The 21,565-nt window shown below is 44.7% G+C and overlaps 1 protein-coding gene across 5 annotated transcripts in view; it reads left to right on the top strand.

Moving 5' to 3' along the window:
* IFT172 (intraflagellar transport 172) overlaps nt 1–21,565 on the top strand; it is a 39,281-nt gene that overhangs the window by 6,516 nt on the left and 11,200 nt on the right. For all 5 annotated transcript variants that reach the window (XM_082758126.1, XM_082758127.1, XM_082758125.1 and 2 more), the window contains exons 9-34: nt 20–143; nt 1,406–1,501; nt 2,409–2,570; nt 3,697–3,750; nt 4,379–4,482; nt 5,184–5,269; nt 5,768–5,880; nt 8,078–8,245; nt 8,631–8,767; nt 9,446–9,553; nt 10,967–11,051; nt 11,388–11,480; nt 12,676–12,753; nt 13,640–13,888; nt 15,111–15,189; nt 15,578–15,698; nt 16,149–16,293; nt 16,367–16,456; nt 16,874–16,971; nt 17,971–18,106; nt 18,186–18,302; nt 18,714–18,856; nt 19,574–19,667; nt 19,912–19,976; nt 20,102–20,282; nt 21,003–21,112. In XM_082758126.1, the coding sequence (XP_082614252.1) occupies nt 20–143; nt 1,406–1,501; nt 2,409–2,570; nt 3,697–3,750; nt 4,379–4,482; nt 5,184–5,269; nt 5,768–5,880; nt 8,078–8,245; nt 8,631–8,767; nt 9,446–9,553; nt 10,967–11,051; nt 11,388–11,480; nt 12,676–12,753; nt 13,640–13,888; nt 15,111–15,189; nt 15,578–15,698; nt 16,149–16,293; nt 16,367–16,456; nt 16,874–16,971; nt 17,971–18,106; nt 18,186–18,302; nt 18,714–18,856; nt 19,574–19,667; nt 19,912–19,976; nt 20,102–20,282; nt 21,003–21,112 (3,036 nt within the window). The remainder of the gene's footprint in view (nt 1–19; nt 144–1,405; nt 1,502–2,408; nt 2,571–3,696; nt 3,751–4,378; nt 4,483–5,183; nt 5,270–5,767; nt 5,881–8,077; nt 8,246–8,630; nt 8,768–9,445; nt 9,554–10,966; nt 11,052–11,387; nt 11,481–12,675; nt 12,754–13,639; nt 13,889–15,110; nt 15,190–15,577; nt 15,699–16,148; nt 16,294–16,366; nt 16,457–16,873; nt 16,972–17,970; nt 18,107–18,185; nt 18,303–18,713; nt 18,857–19,573; nt 19,668–19,911; nt 19,977–20,101; nt 20,283–21,002; nt 21,113–21,565) is intronic.

Here is a 21,565-nt window from a genome sequence, read left to right as displayed (position 1 = left end):
TTTTCATCTGTTCTCACAGGCTAAGGGTTTTGAACTGGACCCCACGCCGTGGTGTCTGGGAAGAAGCCAAACCCAAAGAAATAGCTCACCTCTACACCATCACAGCTCTAGCATGGAAGAGGGATGGTTCAAGGATCTGTGTGGTTTGTATAATCAGTTAGCAGCCCATGAGTCACACACCAGGCATAGTCTCATGCATTCTCCTGAGAATAAAATGATGTGGTACAGAGAGGGCACATGAGAGAAGGCATACTGTCACCTAGGAATATGATGCAAGATGCCTAGGCTGAGACGTTGTGCAAGGGACACTGCTGAATTCAGATGTGCAGTGTACCCAGTGCCAGGACAAGAGTCAGTGGGCACAAAACAAAACACAAAGAGTTTTCATCTGAACATCAGGAAACACTGAGCAATGGAATAGGTTGCCCAGAGGGGCTGTGGAATCTTCCTCCTTGGAGATCTTCAACAGCCATCTGGACATGGTCCTGGGAAACCTGCTCTAGATGTTCCTTGCTTGAGCAGGGGGGTTGGACCAGATGACCTCAGAGGTTCCTTCCAGCCTTAACCATTCTGTGATTCTGATACGTACAGTACACCTGGAAAACATCATCAATGTTTGTGTAATGGCTCATTGGCTGCAACAGTCCCCGTTTTTTGACAGAAGCATAATAAGGTCAGCATAGCTTCTCTAGAGCAGTCTCATGAGCATCCTTTCCATCCAGAAAAACTGAACTGTTTCTTATACTTTATGTGCTACATTTTCTGTTTAGAGTTGTCTTTTTTTCTACTTCCAGCCTATGGACCTTGGTCTGTCTTTCTCTATTAAGTTAATTAAATCTTTAAAGCTCTTTAAATTAATCTTTCTTTAAATGTTTCTGTATTAAGCGAAATAGCTCCCTACATAATTTAAAGAGTTTTAAAGAGATTGCTATTTACAACTTTTTTTTGATAGTTTTTGCATCTTTTTATGTTCAACAAAATCAAGAATTCTTAAAATATTTTCAGAGAATTAATTGAACAGGAACAAATACTTACAGAGAAGGGGAAGAGGGTAAGGGATAGATGAGTAGTGAAAGGAGTGCGGATGTTTTAAAGTGAGAAATTGAGAGGGATAATGGGGAAGATGAGGACAGAGGTGATTTTTAACCCCTCCTCTTCCTCTACCATGTATTTGCCAGGATTTGTTAAGCTCACTTTCTCTAAGAACTTTTAAGTTTTCCTAGTCTCTCAAGAAAGTCAAGATAGGGCTGGTCCTTATGTACCTGGGGGCTTGAACCACATTCTTCAGAGGGTCCAGGACCTGTGGGTTTCTGTCACACCTCTGATCCTGTTCATGTGAGTAGGGTCTGGAATACCTCTCCTTAAAAGAATTCACTGACTGTGTACAGTGTGTTTGTTTCCCCAGGGTACTCTGTGTGGAGGAGTTGAACAATTTGACTGCTGTCTTCGCAGAAGCATTTACAAAAATAAATTTGAAATGACATATGTGGGACCAAGCCAGGTAAGAGGATATACAATAAGGTAATGTCTTTTGGTGAAAATGAGATGTTCACTAAAACTAGACGTGTTTGGGGTTCTTGGTTCCATCATCTTCTTTCCTGTTCATAATCTGTGTCCAGTCCTTGTTCCAGCCATTCAGATTTTCTCAGCCAATCAGCTAAGAATATACACTGTATATTCTGTAGTAGTGAGCTTCAGCCTCGATACAACTTGATGTATTGTACTTGAGAGAGTTAAGAGCGATGGTGAATTTCTCTAAGTCTGTTTACCTCATTGCCTCCCTCCTTCAAAACAGTTATACACTTCCTTGAAAAATATGCACCAAAATCAGCACAGCAAGTTACAAAAGTATTTTATGTACACATTTGCACCTATGGTTTGTCTGTAGGAATTTGTTGGGAGGGTCTTAGGGACAGGGTCAAGGTCCAGGGACAGGGTCAAGTCTGGATGGTAATTTGATAGAATGAAAGACAATTGAGTTTATTTCCTAGTTTGTGAATTTGTGTGGGGTACAGTGTGAAATACAGACTCCCTAAGTGGTTTAATTTCAGTCAGCTTTACCTGGTTCAAGTCAGGTAGTAAGGGTGCACTAGTGGTCTGGGTGCCCCTCTGTAGTCAGTGGCAAGAGAGCAGAACTCCAAAATGATGAGTCATCCTTGGGAGCCTGAGGAGACCTACAATTAGGCTAGAAACTTCTAAATGGTAGAAGTGAGTCCCACACTTCTACTACAGTGGTTGTCCACTACAAAAGTAACGGTAAGGTTTCTTTAAAAAACAGAGTGAAATGATGTGAAGGAATATCTAAATACCCAAATATCATCTGTTACATAATCTTTCGTAGGACAATAAGTCTGTGTTCTTCCTCTGTGCGTGGAAAGAGGGCCTCATATTTTTCTCACATTCTGCAGGTCATTGTGAAGAACCTCTCAACAGGAACTCGTGTTGTGTTAAAATCCCACTATGGTTATGAGATTGATGAGGTGAAGATCTTAGGGAAAGACAGATATCTGGTGGCCCATACCTCAGACACATTACTGCTGGGTGACATCAGCTCCAACAAGCTCAGTGAGGTAATGGAAAATCTATGACATTTCAAGAGTATCAAATGCTTAGCTTTGCAACTCACAGAATATGTTTTCTGCATAGGAACAATACATTTTTTTTCAAAGAATCATAGAATAATTCAGATTGGAAGGGACCTTGGGATGTCTTTTATCAAAACCTCTTACCCAAAAGAGGGTCAACATTAAATTCAGGTGTGATGTCTCAGGCTTTATCCAGGCAGGTATTGAAAACCTTCAAGGATGGAGATACCACAGTTCCTCTGGTCAATGCTTTACTGTCCTTGGGGGGGAAAAGCTTTTTTTCCTTTTTATTTTTATTTTTTATTTATTCTATGTTATGCTGGAATCTCATCTGTTGTAATTTATGACCATTCTTCACCTTTCCATTGTGTATCTGCAAAAACAAACAAACAAACAAAAATGTCTCCTAAGGTCTGCCTTCTCTAAGCTGAGGAAGCACAATTCCTTCAGCCTCAGAGTGCAAGTGCTCCAGCCCCCAACACCTCGATGGGCCTCCGCTGAGTTTCCTCCAGTTTATCAACATCTTCAGTGTTTTGTACTGAGGATGGGGTGAGAGGAGGGTAGAGGGGTGGAGGACAAAACTGTATGATGTACACCTGCACATTTGCAAATTCCAGATGTGAATGTGTGGATTCACACAAGGATTCAAAAGAGAACGATTTCAGCCACATGTGGTATGGAGATTCTATCCCCACAAATGGTAGCACTGATTCTGTGCAGAAGATTTACTGAGGCAAAGTTGTTTTGGGGATACTTTTTATATTAAAGTTAGTCTGGAGGAAGGTGAAGAGATGCTGTGAAAAAATAGGCTAGAGGTTCATGTACATTGGTCATACACATAGCTTTTGTTTAGAGGCCAAACAAATGCTACACAAAGAGAAGAGCACTCTGAAGTAGAGGTAGTCAAAAAAAGGAGAGATAAGTTGGGAACTTGCAGGCTGGTAATGATAGTGTTGATAGCTGGGCTGCTGGTATATGATCCCCTGTGCGGTGTAGTTCTTGCTGTCTGTCCTGGGAGTTGAGAGCTGAACCACAGACCACAATGCCTACAACCTAGTCCCCTGCAAAAGCTGTCAACCTTGACTGCTCACTCCATGCTATTGCATCTTAGGTAGCCTGGCAAGGGTCTGGAGGGAATGAGAAGTTCTTCTTCGACAATGAAAATGTAAGTTGGATGGGATAGGATGCTACTCATGAATGGTGAGTAAAGCAGTGTGTGCACTGGCAGAAAAAGTATTAACCACATTTCTGGAAAGTCCTGTTTTTCATTTGTTTCCTGCACTTAACTTCTCAATATACATCCTGATTTGCTTCCTCCCCATACTTGCCTTTTCCATATGCCAAGGTAAAAAGCAAATCCAATGTGAGCACTGTGTAAGTCAAAACCATGCAGGGGAGAGGAGCAATAAAAGAGCAACAGCCAGAGAAGATGTTGGAGGTACAGAAAACAGGATGTGTTAACTACCTGGAATACTTCACTTTCTGGCAAGGCAGGGAGATTTGGAGAAGCCTATGTGTCGGCTATGAGAACTATATATGTCGGCAATGAGAACTATATAGCTCTCCAGGTGACAGCTTGGCTCTTCCTGCAAGACTGATACAGCCAGGACTAAAATTCCCAGTCATCAGGAAAAGCTGGCAGTCAAAACAGGAAGACAAGAACAGATCCTTGCTCATCCCATTAGGTTTAAATTTAGACTTGTGTGCAGTAGAGTCCTTTCTGCTCACCTCAGTGGTAGATATTCATGCTTTCCTGGCTTTTCTGTAAGAGTGCGTTCCCCTTTCTCCTACAGGTCTGCATGATCTTTAATGCAGGGGAGTTGACACTGGTGGAATATGGAAATAATGACATCTTGGGGTCTGTCCGCACAGAGTTCATGAGCCCTCATCTTGTCAGGTGAGTGTCACACCCACATGGGTGGCCAGTACAGGCATTTTGTGGAACTGATCTCAGATACATATACTTGGAAGCATACCACTCTGTAAAACACAGCTCCCAGACTCTTGGACCTGATGGCACATTGCTGAATGTTTCCTGAGTTATCTTATTCTGGCAGTAACCAATGATGGGGTTTAATTGATCAGTTATAATAGATGGTTCTAAAATTTTAGAAGCACAAGAGGCCATTTTCCTCTGATATGTGCTTATTGAAGCCTGACTTGACTATTGCCTGAAGAAGAACCTATTTATCTGCTCAGGCATCTCTGTATCCAGCTGATCCTATTCCAGCATTACTGGCAACTCCAGATGTGAGTGGGACCTCCTCTGTCTTTCTGAAAAAACATACTCCCTTTTCTAACTGAAGAGGAGAGAAGGGAAGATAATGGGCTGCTCAAGGGTGGAATTATCGTAACTAATTTGTTATTGGAAACCCTGATTCCAAAGGGGCAGCTTCTGGAATGAAGCCGTGAATCAGAAGCTTTGTTCCCATCTGAAGCAGCCATAGGTATTGTGCAAGGGTCACAAGCCAGAAAACTACAAGAGGCTCCATGTGCTTAGGGAAATTGCACGTAAGTCTGGCAAGGGGAAGATGTTATTCAGTCCTGTGAATTTAGAGAGCATTAAAGGTAACAGTAATCATTCCTTTCAAATTACAGCGTCCGTATCAATGAGAGGCGGCAGAGGGGCGTGGAGGAGAACAAGAGACTGGCTTATTTGATAGACATCAAGACCATAGCAACAGGTGAATATAAACACCCCTCCCCTGTATTTCGTAGCTTGACTGATCCCTTTGCACTTACTGTGCCAAGCACATCCATGAAGGCCTTCTTTGTATTCACTCTACTAGGTAGCAGATTGCTGGAGGCCCCCTTCACATTCATTCTGTCTGTCAGCAGATTACTAGACACCAGGCTGCCCTGCTTTTGGCAGGTTAGCTGCCTTGTGTGGGCACAGCTGTGGGGCAGCTTTGACTACATCCCAAATCCAATGTTCTGTGCAGTTCAGCATGATGATATTGCTGCTTGCATTGTCTGTCATCTGTACATACTCACAGGAGGGTGGAGAGAGTTACTGCTGTTGATAAGGCACCAAGATAAAATTTCACTGCAGTCTGCTTTTCATGTCACAGTGTGTTTGCCTGTGGGTCCTGCTCTATTTAGGTCCCAAGTACCTGATCCCCATGGGAGAGCATTGAATGTTCAGCACCTTTAAGTACTGTTTCTTCTTTTTCCTTCCCAAGTGGACCTTGTAGGTAGCTACAATGCAGGCACTGTTAGCCATGACAGCAAGATTGATTGGCTGGAGCTGAATGAAACAGGCCACAAACTACTCTTCAGGGACAAGAAGATGAGGGTAAGGCCAGGCACATCTTGGGGGGGAGGGTGGCAATGTGGGAGAAGTAAAGACAAATATTTATGAGTGCAGGGATGGAGATGAGAAACACATGTGAATTACTCGTGATATTTTGACTATTCCTTTAAGAAAGACAGACCATGTACAAATTGCATGAGTTGGCAGCATTTCCTGCTTGGTTTTCAGTCATAGCTAACTCTGAAGTTACTTGACATCTTCCTCCTTGTCATCAATCCTTAAAATACAGGTCATAGTGTGCAAAAACACTTTCTATTGCAAAAACATAACTTTGTTTTTCACAATAGACTGTTAGACTATAAACTGTTATAGAATAGCATGTCAATTTAAAAAAGGTGTTCTCTGCAACAGCTTGGCTTATGTCTGTAAGATGAACTCTAATTGTCTAAAACAGTCTGGTCACAACCAAATGGCATGTCCAGTGTGGCCCTTGGCTTGTGATTGAATGTTGTCTGGGAGAGTATTAGTAAACCCAGGACAAAACTATGCCAAAAATCATAACAGTTTCACACTACAGATTCTAATGTGCAGATACTCACATAATGTTCTAGGTGTGTTTAGTTTAGTTGTACAGATACAGATGAAAAAGCTCACCACAGCAGGCAAGAAGATGTATTTATCAATTGTGTTACAGTTCTACCCAGCTCACAGTGAAGCCTTCTTCATTGTTACAAATGTAAGGCTTTCTGACTGCTTCATGTCATTTGTTCGTCTTGTAACAAGTGTCCTGAGAAGAACACATGACCTTATTGACAATTATGTAATTCATGTCTAGAATTTCTATGCAGATATCCCAGATGCTGTGGCAGGCCCCAGCCAGAGCACTGCAGCTCATCCCAAGATGATTTTGATTTCTTCAGAGTTCATGTTCACATCCCTGGAGACTGTCAGTCTGCAGTAGAATATTTCCAGGTTGGCCGTACCTCTCTCCTTAGTCCAAGGATGGATGAGGTACTATGTTCATACATGAACAGGTGTTGTAATCCTTCATCTCAGATGAAACTCTTGAATTCACCCCTCGTTTCAGACAGGAGCCCCTGGCTTCTTCACTGAGCTGCTCCTGCTTTGTTATTTTTGGCACCCTAAGACTGCATCATAGATTTTAGGGGGTGCAAATATACTTTCTTGCCTGGGAACCACAGATCTCCACTTAATTACCTGTCTGCTTGTTATCGCTCACATACAGTCTGATTCATTGCTGCCAAGCTTATCAGACCAGAGTGCTCAACTTTGTAGCCAAAGTTTCCAGTGCATACATCTGGCACTTCACAATCTGAAAGATCATCTAGTTTCAACCCCCCTGCTCTGGGCAGGGTTGCCAACCACTAGAGCAGGCTGCCCAGAGCCACATCCAGCCTTGCCTTGAACACCTCCAGGGATGGGGCCTCCCACAACCTCTCTGGGCCCTCTCAACAGGCTACATACTGCCACCAGCCTAAATCAGACAGTACCATGATTCTCCTAAACTATATCCCTGTATATCTCTCCAATCAGTTTAGTACAGACTGAAAAAGCTTCTTTCTTGTTCTCTTCTGCTGGTATGTCATAAGGCTCAACACAATTCTCTTTTCTTTTTTGCATCTTTACCATGTGAAGCCAATTATGAGAAAGAGCAAACACAGCCCAAGACTTCTAAGTTACAAGGGCATTATACACCTTTGTTATGCCATGTGCCAGGTTATACCTTCCAAATTGCCAAGTTTGTTTCAGGGCAATATTCTTTCAGCTTATTGGCAACAGTTCTTAGAATAAGACTTCACCTAGGATGGACAGTTCAGCTCAGAGCTGCAGAGGAAGGCCCTTCTTGGTCCTTCGGTCTGATTGCGTGAAGGACTTAAGAGACCATTCTCCTATTGCAACTGTACAACCAAGAGGGTGCTGAAGTAGCACAGAATATATTCTGTTTTATATATCTATGAACTTAGCAATAAGGAGGTCAGGATCTGAGCATGCTGCCTAAAATATAGCAAGAGTTAAAAAAGATCTTAAGTCTTCGATAGTAACATATGTAAATAATAACAGTGTGGAAGTTTGAGCTACATATCTTGGAAAATGTTTGATTCGAGGTTGGTAATACCTGTTTACAAGATGCTTGCTCAGATGTTCCTACCATGCTCATATGAGCTAGTAGCCCAGACATGAGCCATGCTGAGCCTTTTTCTCCTCTTTCTTCATGTAGTTGCAGCTCTATGATGTTGAAAGCAGCACCAAGACTACCATTTTGAACTATTGCTCCTATGTGCAGTGGGTTCCAGGCAGTGATGTGGTGGTGGCACAGAGCAGAAACAATCTCTGCATTTGGTATAACATTGATGCTCCAGAGCGAGTCACCATGTTTCCTCTGAAGGTAAAACTCTGAAGACTTTGATTTCCTCCATGAATTTCTATACTAATTGTTCACATATGTGGGAATATGCAGAATGGCAGATTTCAGAAGAGAAAACAGAAGGGAACTGCCAGTTTCTCCTGGACAAAATATGAGCTCACCTGTTTCATATTGCACTGCTGGAAATGCTCTGTGGCAGGCATTTCTGGCAGAATCTGGAGATAGGAGGAGCTGCTCAGTGGCTTTTCCATTCTCTCTAGTGTGATAGTGACAGTGTCTGCTACGTGTGAGCTCATCCACCAGAACTTTAGTCATGCAGAGTTGCCACAGTGCTGTCTTCACATCTGTACTACCCCTACATAATGTAGAAGAACATGGGAGTATTGATAACTGGTACTCTTTTTAGGGAGATATTGTAGACTTGGAACGGAACGATGGAAAGACTGAAGTGATCGTATCCGAAGGGGTGAACACTGTGTCCTACACCCTAGATGAAGGTCTCATAGAGTTTGGAACTGCCATTGATGATGGGGATTATCACAGGTAAGTGCTAGGTAAGCTATATGGTTATGGCAGGTGCCCCAGTTGACTTAGCATGCACCTGAGGGTCAGCAGTCTATGACTTAACACCAGCGTGACTTTCTGTGCTGAGCTGAAGCTTAAGCACTGAGCATCAATGTTGGTGCCAGGTATTCAGGAATTAGTACTCCCCTTTGTCATCCTCACAGCTCTGCAGTTTCAGACTGCGTGGCAGAAAATGCTGGCCAGTCTGGTGCCATTGACACCCATGAATTCAGTGAATGGAGTTTGCATTTAACTGCAGTAAATGTCTTCCATAGGAGCCAGATGTGAAGTAGTAATTCAGAGCTCTTGCTGCTGCCCCTCCAGTGACAGTGACACTGTTTCATGGAAACTTTCAGGAGCTATGCGGAGTAAAAACTGACTGTCCAAAGCAGTCATGATGGCCACCTGGGCAGGGCTGATATTGTTACCTGTATTTAAAATTGACAAGGGAAGAAAATTTCACAAACTGATCCCACTTGAGAATTTTTCTCTGATATGTCAGGCCTTGTTTTTATACAGTCTTCAAAACTTGTCACAACTATGTGTTTTCAGTGCAACCCTTGGGAACTCTTAGGAAACTCTGGTCTCAGACTAGGATTTTCATCAGAGAGCTCTTCTGTTCTGTTACTGAAAGTCTGCATATCTCTTTGCCTCAAGGGCCACTGCATTTTTGGAGACACTAGAAATGTCAACAGAGACGGAAGCCATGTGGAAGACCCTAAGCAGACTGGCTTTGGAAGCCAGACAGCTGCACATTGCAGAGAGGTACAGAAAAAAGCTATAATGTCTTTCTGGCCTAAACACTCTCTTTGCTGGATCCCTCACAGAAACCAGAATTTAACTGAAGATGTGACTTTTTGTGTGGCCTGGAAAATTCACTGCATTGGAGAATGAAGTGTTCTTTATTCCAGGCAATGACTTTAGGGTAATAATAATCTTTAATGTTCCTTCCAAACTGAGCCATTCTATGGTTCTGTGTCTATCAGATCATAGAATCGCAGAATGGCTCAGTTTGGAAGGGACCTTAAAGATCATCTAGTTCCAACCCCCCTACCATGGTCAGGGATGGTGCCCACCAGATCAGGTTACTCAGGGCTTCATCCATCCTAGCCTTGAACACCTCCAGGGATGTGGCATCCACAGCCTCTCTGAGCAACCTGTTCCAGTGCCTCACCACAATCTGAGTGAAGAATTTCCTCCTAACATCTAATCTAAATCTCCCTTACTGTAGTTTAAAACCATTCCCCCTTGGCCTGCCATTCTCTGATTGAGCAAAAAGTTGCTCTCTTTTTTTATAAGCCCCCTTTAAGTACTGAAAAGCTGCAATGAGGTCAGCCCGGAGCCTTCCCTTTAGGCTGAACATCCCCAGCTCTCTCAGGCTTTCTTCATAGGAGAGGTGCTTAAGCCCTCTGATAATCTTTGTGGCCCTCCTCTGGACCTGTTCTAAGAGATCAACATCCATCTCGTGCTGGGAGCCCCAGACCTGGATGCAGTACTCCAAGTGGGGGCTCAGAAATGCAGAGTAGAGGGGGACAATCAGTTTCCTAGACCTGCTGCCCACTTCTCTGTTGATGCAGCCCCGGATGCAGTTGGGCTTCTGGGCTGCCAGCACACACTGCTGGCTTTTCATCCACCAGAACCCTGAAGACCTTCTCAACAAGGCTGATCTCAATGAACTCTTCCCCCGTGGACTCATGTCCAGGATTGCTCTGACCCAGGTGGAGCACCTTGCACTTAGACTTATTGAACCTCATTAGGTTCACATGGGCCCACTTTTCTAGCCTGTCCAGGTCCCTTTGGATGGCATCCCTTCCTTCTATTGTATCAACTGCTCCACTCACCTTGGTGTTGTCTGCAAACTTGCTGAGGGTGCACTCAATCCCACTGTCTATGTCATTGATAAAGATATTAAACTTTACTGACAAACTCAGAGGATCTGTGAAGTGTAGGGAAGTGAAGCGTGGACTATGGTCATGCCTATGGCTTTTTCCATGGAGCTGGACTAGAGGGCACATCTGAACATGGGTCTTAACAAAATCCTTCTCTTGAAGCAGGGCTACCCACCTTTCCAGTTTGCACTGCGTGGTCTGCTACCCAGGTTCTGATTTTATTGTCTTGAACCAAAGGTGCCAACAAACCCGTTAGTGACTAATTGCTTTGTTCTTCCCATCTTCCCAGGTGCTTTGCAGCTCTGGGCAATATGGCAAAGGCTCGATTTCTGCATGAAACCAATGCTATTGCTGACCAGGCAGCTCAAGAGCATGTGAGTTAAACCTTTTCTGCTGTTCAGGGCAGTCACTTCCCTGTAAACACTTGCATACACATTATCCACATTATCTTCTGTGTCCATGCCCCCCATTATGCTGCTACAGACTAGGACATGATCATGTAGAATCTGCTGACCTAACCCTTCATCCAGGCCTGTCAGATCCCTCTTCTGGCTAAACATTGTATACTGTACTACTCCCTTCTTCTCACTTCTGTCTTCTTAGTTTCTGTAATGACAAAGACCCCCACCTGCAATCACCTCCCTTATACCATATCCAGAGCCTGTTCTTTCACCCAAGAAACCAACTGAGCTAACTATGACTGTCTGCAGGGTGGGGATGGTACAGACCATTACCTGGTGCGTGCCCGCTTGGCCATGCTAGACAAGAACTACAAGCTGGCAGAGATGATCTTCCTGGAACAGGTGAGTACAGGAACCAGGAGCAGAAAAGGTTTCACTTATTTCTGAGCAGGGAGATTTGTGCCCTGGTATGAAAGAGAGAAAGAAGATATTTTTTTTCCTGGGAGAAAAGTTTTTACCCTGGAATAGAGGGAGATACTCCTCATTCCAAAGTGTAGGATTTATCAGGAAATATAGTGATAGGACAGGGAGTAATGCCTTTAAACAAAAAGAGGGTAGATTTAGATTAGATATAAGGACGAAATTCTTAATTCTGAGGGTGGTGAGGCACTGGAACAGGTAGCCCAGAAAAGCTGTGTATGCCTGTTGTGGTTTAACCCGGTCGGCAGCTAAACACCACACAGCTGTTCGCTCACCCTCCCCCCTCCCTCTCTGGAATGGGAGAGAGAAATGGGAAAGTGAACCCTGTGAGTTGAGATAAAGACAGTTTATTAAGACAGGAAAATAATAATAACAATAATAATAATAATAATGATAATAGTACTACTAATAATAATGTGTACAAACAAGTGATGCACAATGCTGTTGCTCACCACCTGCTGACCGATGCCCAGCCTATCCCCAAGCAGCTGGCCCCCCACCTCGGCTAGCCACCCCTATGTATTGTTCAGCGTGACGTCAGATGGGATGGAATACCCCTTTGGCCACTTTGGGTCACCTGTCCTGGGTCTGTCCCCTTCCAGCTCCTGCTGCACCCCCAGCCTGCCCGCTGGCAGGACAGAGCAAGAAGCTGAAAAGTCCTTGGCTTGGTGTAAGCGCTGCTCTGCAACAATTAAAACATCAGCACGTTATCAGCACTCTTCTCATCCTAATCCAAAACATAGCACCCTACCACCTACTAGGAGGAAAATTAACTCTGTCCTAACTGAAACCAGGACAATGCCCCATCCCTGGAAGTGTACAAGGTCAGGTTAGATGGGGCTGTGAGCAACCTGGTCTAGTGGAATGCGTTCCTGCCCATGGCAAGGGGGTTGGAATTAGATGATTTTTAAGGTCCCTTCCAACCCAAACCATTCTATGATTCTGTGATTGCCCTGAGGTGCAGAAAGAGGATGAGGGAAGTTCAATGTTCCTGTAAAAGGGATGGTTCACTTGTGCACGTGGTTTCTGCACATCTAACCTGCATCTGTTGTGAGACCTCAATGGCAATGTGTCTGCTAATAGACCCTTCAGGTTCACACTTTGCTCTTTAACACAGAATGCTACAGAGGAGGCCATGGACATGTACCAGGAGCTGCACATGTGGGATGAGTGCATTGTAGTCGCGGAGGCCAAGGTATAGAACATAGCTTCACCAAACTGTGGTTTGGGCTTGCTTGGTAAGTCTCCTGGTTTGGAATCCAATGATGATCTAGGTGCTCTTCACCTGGCTAATCAGGACTTAATATCTTCTTGGAGAGGCTCCCAAAGAGACTCTGAGCCTGCCCTGAAGGTCCACCATCTGATTTGTTTCACTAAAAAGGGGAAGGTGCCATGCCATCAGAGAGTCTAGAGCACATCATAGAATCAGGAGGACAAGGCACAAGAATGGAGTTTTGGGTGTGGAGAGACTTAATTGCAGTGCTAAATAAGAAGGGATGCCCCTAAGAAATAGCAAGTTCAGAGATCAGCAAGGCAGTTGTTAAAAATGGCAGAAAACATGGTTTGGGGGTAAGTAGATCTTTGGTCCAACACCAAATAGGTGCTTTTATTTTCTAGAGTGCAGCGTAATACGGCTAGAGGGCCAGTGTGCATCAGAGATGCAGTTCAGGAAGGATTATGGTATCCCGACTTGCCCACAAGACAAGGCACAGGAATAAAACTAGTGTGTTCTTCATGATCATGCAACTGACAGTCAAGGAATAAAATAGCAGGGAATGTCTTAGGATGATAAAAGAGAAATGTAAAGGGAGGTTGCAGTGATGGAATTACAGACCTCAGTGAATAGTAAGGGAGAAAAGCTACTTCAGTTTAGGAACAGCCAGGGCTTCAGAAAAGAATGGTTGATGCAGAGGTATACAGGACTCACATTGTGGTTCCTGCTAACTGCAGTTGCATAGTATAACTGAGCAGGGAGAAGTCTGGTGTCATAAGCTGTTCAGAACCTACAGGAGGAATAGAACAATATTTTGCCTTTGCCCAGGTCAACCAGTGATCTCAATCAGTGATCAATTTCTCAACAGGGACACCCAATGCTGGATAAGCTACGTCGGGGTTACTATCAATGGCTGCTGGACACCCAGCAAGAAGAGAAGGCTGGGGAGGTCCAAGAGGGACAGGGAGACTACCTGGCAGCCATCAGCTTATACCTGCGGGCAGGGCTGCCAGCTAAGGCAGCACGGCTGGCCATGAGCAGGGATGAGCTCATGACCAATGGGGATGTCATCAATAGGATCTCAACAGCACTGATCAGAGGGGAACTGTATGAACAGGTGAGTGGTCCACCCCATCAGGCCTTCTTCCTTAGTAGCGTCAAAGCTCTTATCCTCTCCTTTGCTTCTCTGAGATACACGAGCATTGAGCAGGAATGTAGCAGGTATAATTCTTTGTCTCTATATCTAGTAACACAAGAAATTGGTAACTACTTACCATTAGGTGACTCTTTTAGAACAGTTTTCCATATGATACATAACTATGCTAATACAAGAAGGCAATGCTGACTCTGAGACCAGTATACAGTATGGTATCATGGCCAACAGTCGCCCCTGCAGATGCTTGAGAAAGACGTATAAAGAACAAAGAAGGCAAATATATGCTGATACTTCCCACAGTGTACTTTCATGGCTTCTAGCAGTTTGCAGACTATACTTTACCTGAACTCAGATTTTTATTTTTATGTTTAATCTTGGTGGATTTTGCTTCCATGAGCTTGTCAAATTATAATTTAAAACATCTGTACTTTTGGATCTACAGTGTCGACTATGAGTTATCCAGTTCCACCTATGTGTTGTGTGAAAAAAGCACTTATTTTGATTGCCTATTTTATGTGCTTTGCTTCAATTACATTTCTTCAGTCTTATTTAACCTTGGGCGTTTTCTGACCATTTCATTTTTACCCTAGAGAAATTTGTGCTTTTCCAAACCTGTTACCTTTTCTTAAGCCTTCAGGTGAAAACGTAACTGTGAAACTCAGCTGCAAGGTGTTTTTTGTTATTTTTTGTTTGTTTGTTTTACCAGAAGTATGAATGGTCCAAAAGTGATTAGACAATTCATGAAGGTAGAATCTGTAAAAAGCCATTAAATATGATGATATGGTGGCGTCATGACCTGAACTCAGGAAGCCTCTGCAATGCAGATTGGAGATTTCTTCAAGACTTGCTCCAATATGGGTCATAGAAAAAGCTGTTGCTGCATCAGCTGCCTTGCAGAGAGGAAAAGCTGTCTCAAAAATAGATCTTGTTAGTAGGTGGTACCCCAGATAAACCCTTAGGGTGTGGGGTTCAGCAGTGAGAACAATGATCTCAGCACATGCACTCTCCTGGATGTCCCCTTTATTCCCATGGTCTTGGTTAGTGGGGAGGGCATAGCTGATGTAGAAATCTGTGTGGCAAGGTCTGTTCTGGCAAGACTGACAGCTCTGTACATGGGAGTGGTAGAGAGGATGCTGTGGGGAGACAGTGGCTCTGGAAACTGGCAGCTTGTGTTTGTCGTTAGGCTGGAGACCTGTTCGAGAAGGTTGGGAACCCACGGAAGGCTCTGGACTGCTACTGCAAGGGCAGTGCCTTTCTGAAAGGTACTGTGCTAAATATGTTTCCAACACACACACCTTTTTCCCAGCAAAAGCCTCGGTATTCTGGCCTGGTGGCAGAACAAGCTATTGCCCTGGAGCTCAGAGTTGCACATACCACCTCATTCAATGTATGTATTGTCACATAGTTGCATCTGCACACACAGCCCCACAACAGGATCCTCTTCCCCAAGGCATTGATCATGCATGGGTTCCCCAAGGCATTGTACCAGCATGGGTTTGATCCATATTGCTGGGTAGCCCATTGAAGCTGAAGCAGATTAGATGGGTCGCCACCCCCCTCCTCCACACATTCCCCCATCCAAGGCCCATGTTGAACACAGTTCTGCTTTCTTGATGGATGCAGCATAACAGCTATCATGTCCCCTTACAGCAGTGGAGTTGGCTCGCCTGGCATTTCCCGCAGAAGTTGTGAAGCTGGAGGAGGCATGGGGAGACCATCTGGTGCAGCAGAAACAGCTGGATGCTGCCATTAACCATTATATCGAAGCCAGGTGGGCGCATGTGGTGGCTGTATAACCAGCAGCAGTATAACCTAGCGGGCTATGAAGTTAATACTGTTTGCTTAAGTCATCAGGGTAAAAAGCCTGATTAAGCCCCTTTGACCCCATTTTGCCATTTTACCATTATTGGTGCTTATATGCAGTCTCTGCTGGCTCAGCCATGGATTTCTCACCATATTTCTCCCAGGGTCTGTCAGCCCTGATTACTCTTCCTCACTGTCCTAGTTCTTCACTCTTTCCCCTAGCTTTGCTGGTGTTCCAGACCTTTGCTCTCATGCATCCTGTGGGCTGCTTTTCTCTCTGCTGTGAAGCTATTCAGGTCCTTCTTGCTCTACCCTGGCAAGAAGAATCAAGCAGCAGACCACTTTGGTCTCCTTGGCTTAGCTCAGCTGGAGGAGATGACTGATGGCTGTCTGTAAAGAGTTATATTTCTGATGCTAGGTGCTCCATTAAGGCCATCGAGGCAGCCTTGGGAGCCCGTCAGTGGAAGAAGGCCATTTACATTTTGGACTTGCAGGACAAACAAACAGCAGCCAAATATTATCCCAAGATTGCCCAGCACTATGCAGCGCTACAGGAGTATCAGGTGAGGCCACATCGTGCAGTCATTGCTGCTCTATATCCCTTGGGACTGCTGATCATGGTCATCACTCCCACAGGTTGCAGAGGAATTGTACATCAAAGGAGACCAAACCAAGGATGCCATTGACATGTACACACAGGCTGGGCTCTGGGAACAAGCTCATAAGGTAAAGTCAGAAGCCAAAGCTTCTGGGGACCTCACCCTACTTTGTGAATTGTAATTTGTCAGGAAGTGGCCTTGTGTGCCAACACTTGATCAACAAGCACTCATCCTAAATGATCAGTGTAGGGGCATCTGGCAGCTATTAGGAAATGAGTCCCTGGTATTCACAACCTATGTGTGTGCCCCACTTTACATCAGCAGTCCTATATGATTCCATCTGTGACACAAATAGTACTCTCCAAGAGGCTTGGTCCTGTGTACTTTGATCACAGTGACAAATGACAAACAATTCTCTACAGAGTATATAGCATATACACCTGTTCACAGTGGGAATAAGGTTCATTTTCTCCTTATCTACTCTGTGTCAAGAAATTACTATGCAGTGTGCTGTAGTTCATCCAATGTGTGTTTCTTTTGGCAGCTGGCAATCAAGTGTATGAGCCAGGAAGATGTATCTGTTCTCTACATAACCCAGGCCCAAGAGATGGAGAAGCAGGGCAAGTTCAAAGAAGCAGAGAGGTGAGCATCAGCTCCCAGATCCCTTTCTATAGAGCTGCTCTCCAGCCTTTAGTTTCCCGTTTTGTACATATATCCAGGGTTGTCCTGTCCCAGGTGCAGAATCCAGCACTTGCTCTTGTTAAACTTCATGCAGTTGGTGATTGCTCAGCCCTCTAATTTGTCAAGATCTCTCTGCAAGGCCTCTCAACCCTCATAGGAGAAAACAGCTCCTCCCAGTGTAGGGAAATATGCAAACATACTTAGTATACATTTGAGTCCTGCATCCAAGTCATTAAAAAGAACTGGCCTAAAACGGAGCTAGTGACAGACTGCCAGCCTGATGTAACATTTGAGCCTGACCAGTCAGCCAATTGTTCACTCATCATATTATGTATTTGTCTTGCTGTATGCTGGACATTTTGTCCAGAAGGAAACTGTGAGAGACAGTATCAAAATCTATGCTGAAATCCAGAAAGTTTACATCAGCTGGCTTCCCTTGGTCAACTAGGCAAATAACATTGTCATAAAAGGAAATTAAAGTTTTGTTGAATAGTACTTTCCACTCCTGAACCCATGTTGGCCATGACCAGTTACTGCATTTCATTTCAAGTGTTTTCAGTAACTCCCAGAATAATCTTCTCCAGAATTTCACAAGGCACTGAATTGAGACTGACAGACTTGTGATTACCAAGTTCTTCTTTCTTGCCCTTCTTGAAAACTGGGACATTTGCCATCTTTCAAACAACTAGGACCTCTCAGATTCCCAAGACCATTGAAAAATAATTATCTTGTGATGACATCAGCCAGCTCTTTGAGTAGCCTGGGCTGAATTCCATCAGGCTCCCCGTAGTGCACAAGTTTAGAGTTGTCTGGGAGTTTATCATTCCCGCATTCACAGTCCTCCAATCATACCTTCTGATATTGTGCCTAGGATGTAGTCCTAACTGGGAAAGATGCAAAGAGAATGTAGACAGTGGTCATGCCATCAGCTGAGTCATTTGAATGTGCTTGCATTTCCAGGCTGTATATCACTGTGGATGAACCTGATTTGGCCATCACTATGTACAAGAAGTGTAAGATGTATGATGAGATGGTTTGCTTGGTAGCCAAGTACCACAAGGACTTACTCAGTGATACACACCTACATCTGGGCAAGGTGAGTGTATCTCATGGCAGAGGATCAGCTAGGCCAAGTAGAAACAAGAGCGTCACTAATTTATTTCCTCAATTTGCAGGAGCTGGAGGCAGAGGGACGTTTACAGGAGGCTGAGTACCATTACCTAGAAGCTAAGGACTGGAAGGCCACAGTAAACATGTACAGAGTGAATGACATGTGGGAGGAAGCCTACAGGGTAATAAACACTTCACAGCTATCCCACCACAAAGAGATCAGACTTTGCCCACAGGGTCCCCGTAGGAACTGCCCTGTCTATATTCATCACAAAATGTGAAGTATTGGCATACACTATCTAGCTTCATAATGTAGCGCAATGCTGGATGCCCTTGTGCCACTGCTCTGCCTTTAACTGCTCTGCAGCATTGCACCCCAAAAGCAGGCCTTGACCAGAAGCCTCTTCTTCCTTTCTTACCACGTAAGCTTTTGTCTCACTCTCTCCAGTCCAGTGGGGCTACAAAAGGGAGGGAGCAATTGGTTTTGGTGCTCCCTCAAGAGAACAGGCTTCATGTAAAAGGGGAGTCCTGGCTCAGCCTGCTGAAACAGAAATGGATGCATTGGGTTTTTCCACTTTCTTTGCTTTTGATAGGTGGCCAAGGCACATGGTGGGACAAACTCCTATAAGCATGTGGCCTATATGTGGGCAAAGAGCCTGGGTGGAGAGGCAGCTGTGAAACTCCTCAGTAAATTTGGACTTCTGGAGATGGCCATTGACCATGCAGCGGACAGCGGGTAAGCAGGTCTATCAACCCAGTGTTTCTCTCCCACCTGCTTAAGCCAAGAAAGATGGAATGGCCCAAAATAAATAATGTTATGCATGTGATAGCTGCAGGTCCAGGATATGGCATGTCTTCCCCCTGCTCTCCTCCTTGCCCCTGCCCTGCAAGTCCTCACACTCTGTCCTTGGCACAGAAGAGTTAACAGAGAAGTCTTGTCCACCTGTTAGTCTCATGAATGTCAGGTCTGAGCAGGACAGGCAAAAGCAGTTTTCCTTTTAACTTGAGCAGAGATTTCTTGTTAGAGCTTCTGAACGCAGGTGGAGATATTCTTCATGTCACCGTAACTAACTGCTTGTCAGAATTGATTTGGACCCACTCTGCATCTGCCCAGCCATCTGTCTGCACTGCCATTCATGCTGCTGCTCTCCCCCAGCTCTCCCACTTTACTGGGCTACTGGGAACCTCGTGACCACCCTTTAGAGTTGAACCAAAGGGCTCTGGCACTAGTAGCAAGTGTGAAGGAGCTGAATTTCCGTAATGGGGGATGTAAAAGCTCCTAGTCTCTGGTCAGGAACAGGAATAATGGGTAGTGCCTATTCACTTGGGACCCTCCATCTTCACCTTTCTGCTCTCCCGATGTCTTGTGCTCTACTTGATATCTTGCTCTTGATGAAGGCATGCCCTCATAGCACACAGTCCTGCTATCACTCCATTTTCTCTTTCATTTTAGCGTCTTTGATTTTGCTTTTGAACTGGCCCGTCTCTCCATGAAGCAGAAGATGCCAGAGATACACTTAAAGTATGCCATGTTCCTAGAAGATGAGGTAATTTTACCCCTTGGAATAGGTGGAAATTCCTTGGTCACTCAGATAATTGAACGGTTCTCCTTAAGGACTGCTGCAAAAGACACTTGTGTCTGCAGTCACTGCCTGCCTCCACAATTACAGCCCCAAGCTTCCACACATCTCTCTGTTTCATAAATTCACTCTGCCTCATGGTAAGTAGAGGAGCTCATGCGCTGGTATCAGGGGAGGCTAGCATGCAAGCAAACTCCTTTCTCTCTCCTAGGGCAAATTTGAGGAGGCTGAAGCAGAATTCATTAAAGCTGGAAAACCCAAAGAGGCAGTGCTGATGTATGTAGCCTTCTCCATTCTGGACTGCTGCATTTGCGCTCCCTATATGGTGCTAGTAAGGTTGCTTCTCTAGCACTAGTCTGCTCCTTGCTGTCTCTTATTACATCTCATGTTGATTCACCTAGGTTTGTGCATAACCAGAACTGGGATGCTGCACAACGTGTGGCTGAAGCTCATGACCCAGACAGTGTGGCTGATGTGCTTGTGGGACAGGCACGATTTGCCTTTGAGCAGAGAGAATTCCAGAAAGCAGAGGCCTTCCTCCTGCGAGCACAGAAACCTGAGCTGGCAATAAAGTACTACAAGGTGAGTGTTGACTGTGGTAATATCCCTGTCTTCCTCACTGGTTGAGAGCCCAATTTGTATGGAGGAGGAGTAAAATCCAGCTCCCAGTTCTCACTATCAGCTTAGTAGCCAAAGAGGAACATTTACTCAAGTAGTTACTAGTAAAAAATAAATCTGACCTGCTCTTATAAGACTAAACTGGTAAGAATTTCACAGCATAACTTAACTCTCAGAGGAAGTATCCTGCCAGAAGGCCATGAGCAGGCTTCAAGGATCATAGAATCATAGAATGGCTTGGGTTGGAAGGGATATTAAAGATCATCCAGTTCCAACCTTCCTTCCATAGGGAGTAATGCCACCCACCATATCAGGTTACTCAGGGCTTCATCCATCCTAGCCTTGAACACTTCCAGGAGTGGGACATCTGCAGTCACTACATCACATAAGGCCACCAGATTGGTTGGGCATAAATAATATAGCATGAGAGAGCGTTTTTGGGAACTATAAGTGTCCATTCCATAGAGGTAGCTAGAATGAATGCAAACTTTCCCCTGAGGTTGCCTGGGTGCATGAAAAGACATAGGTGCCATTTTGGCTGAGAATTTGGCTGAGATGGTTCTGCTGTAGTTGTTTCCCCTAGTGGATCCTCTGGCAAGATGATGTGAGAGGCCAGATGTGTGGTGACGCTAGAAGTGTGATGTGAACTGGTGAAAGTTTCTTCTCTCTGGCGTGCTTCTGCAGGAGGCTGACATGTGGAGTGAAGCCCTGCGGATCTGCAAGGAATATGTGCCTAGTCGACTAGAGGAGTTACAGGAAGAGTGTGGCAGGGAGGCTGCCAAGAAGGGCTCCGGGTAAGTAATGTTGTGCTCAGGCTGCACATAACAGATGGGTTGCTCTTTCGCTAAGCCATTGATTTGATGCCTTACAGAGATAGCCTGACTGCATCCCTGTCATACAGCTTTTACCTTCTTGAGGACCCTAGGCTTCTTCCTCCATTGGTTTGCTAACATCTTTCTTCCCTGTTCTGAGAGACTTCAGGGTTATTCTTATCATGCAAGGTCTCTTGGGTGTCTTCTTGCCATTTACAGATCTCACAGGTGTTCTGTGCTGCCAGTTCATCTCCCCATGATCCTTATTCAATTCTCTCCTCAGCATTAAGCTGTGTGCATTCCTTGGCACAGCCCCCTCTCCTCTCTGAGGTCTCTGACTTAGCTCTGCTCTGCAGCTTCCTGCCCATGCATTACACACTCTTTACAGGATGTGCATGGCAGTATCACAGTCTTGCTCACAGCCTGCATTCCTCC

This window comes from Aythya marila (genome assembly GCF_965140915.1).
Source record: "Aythya marila genome assembly, chromosome: 3".
Lineage (NCBI taxonomy): Eukaryota > Metazoa > Chordata > Aves > Anseriformes > Anatidae > Aythya > Aythya marila.
Note: the sequence above shows the minus strand (reverse complement) of the source record. Positions and strands in the feature narration are given on the sequence as shown.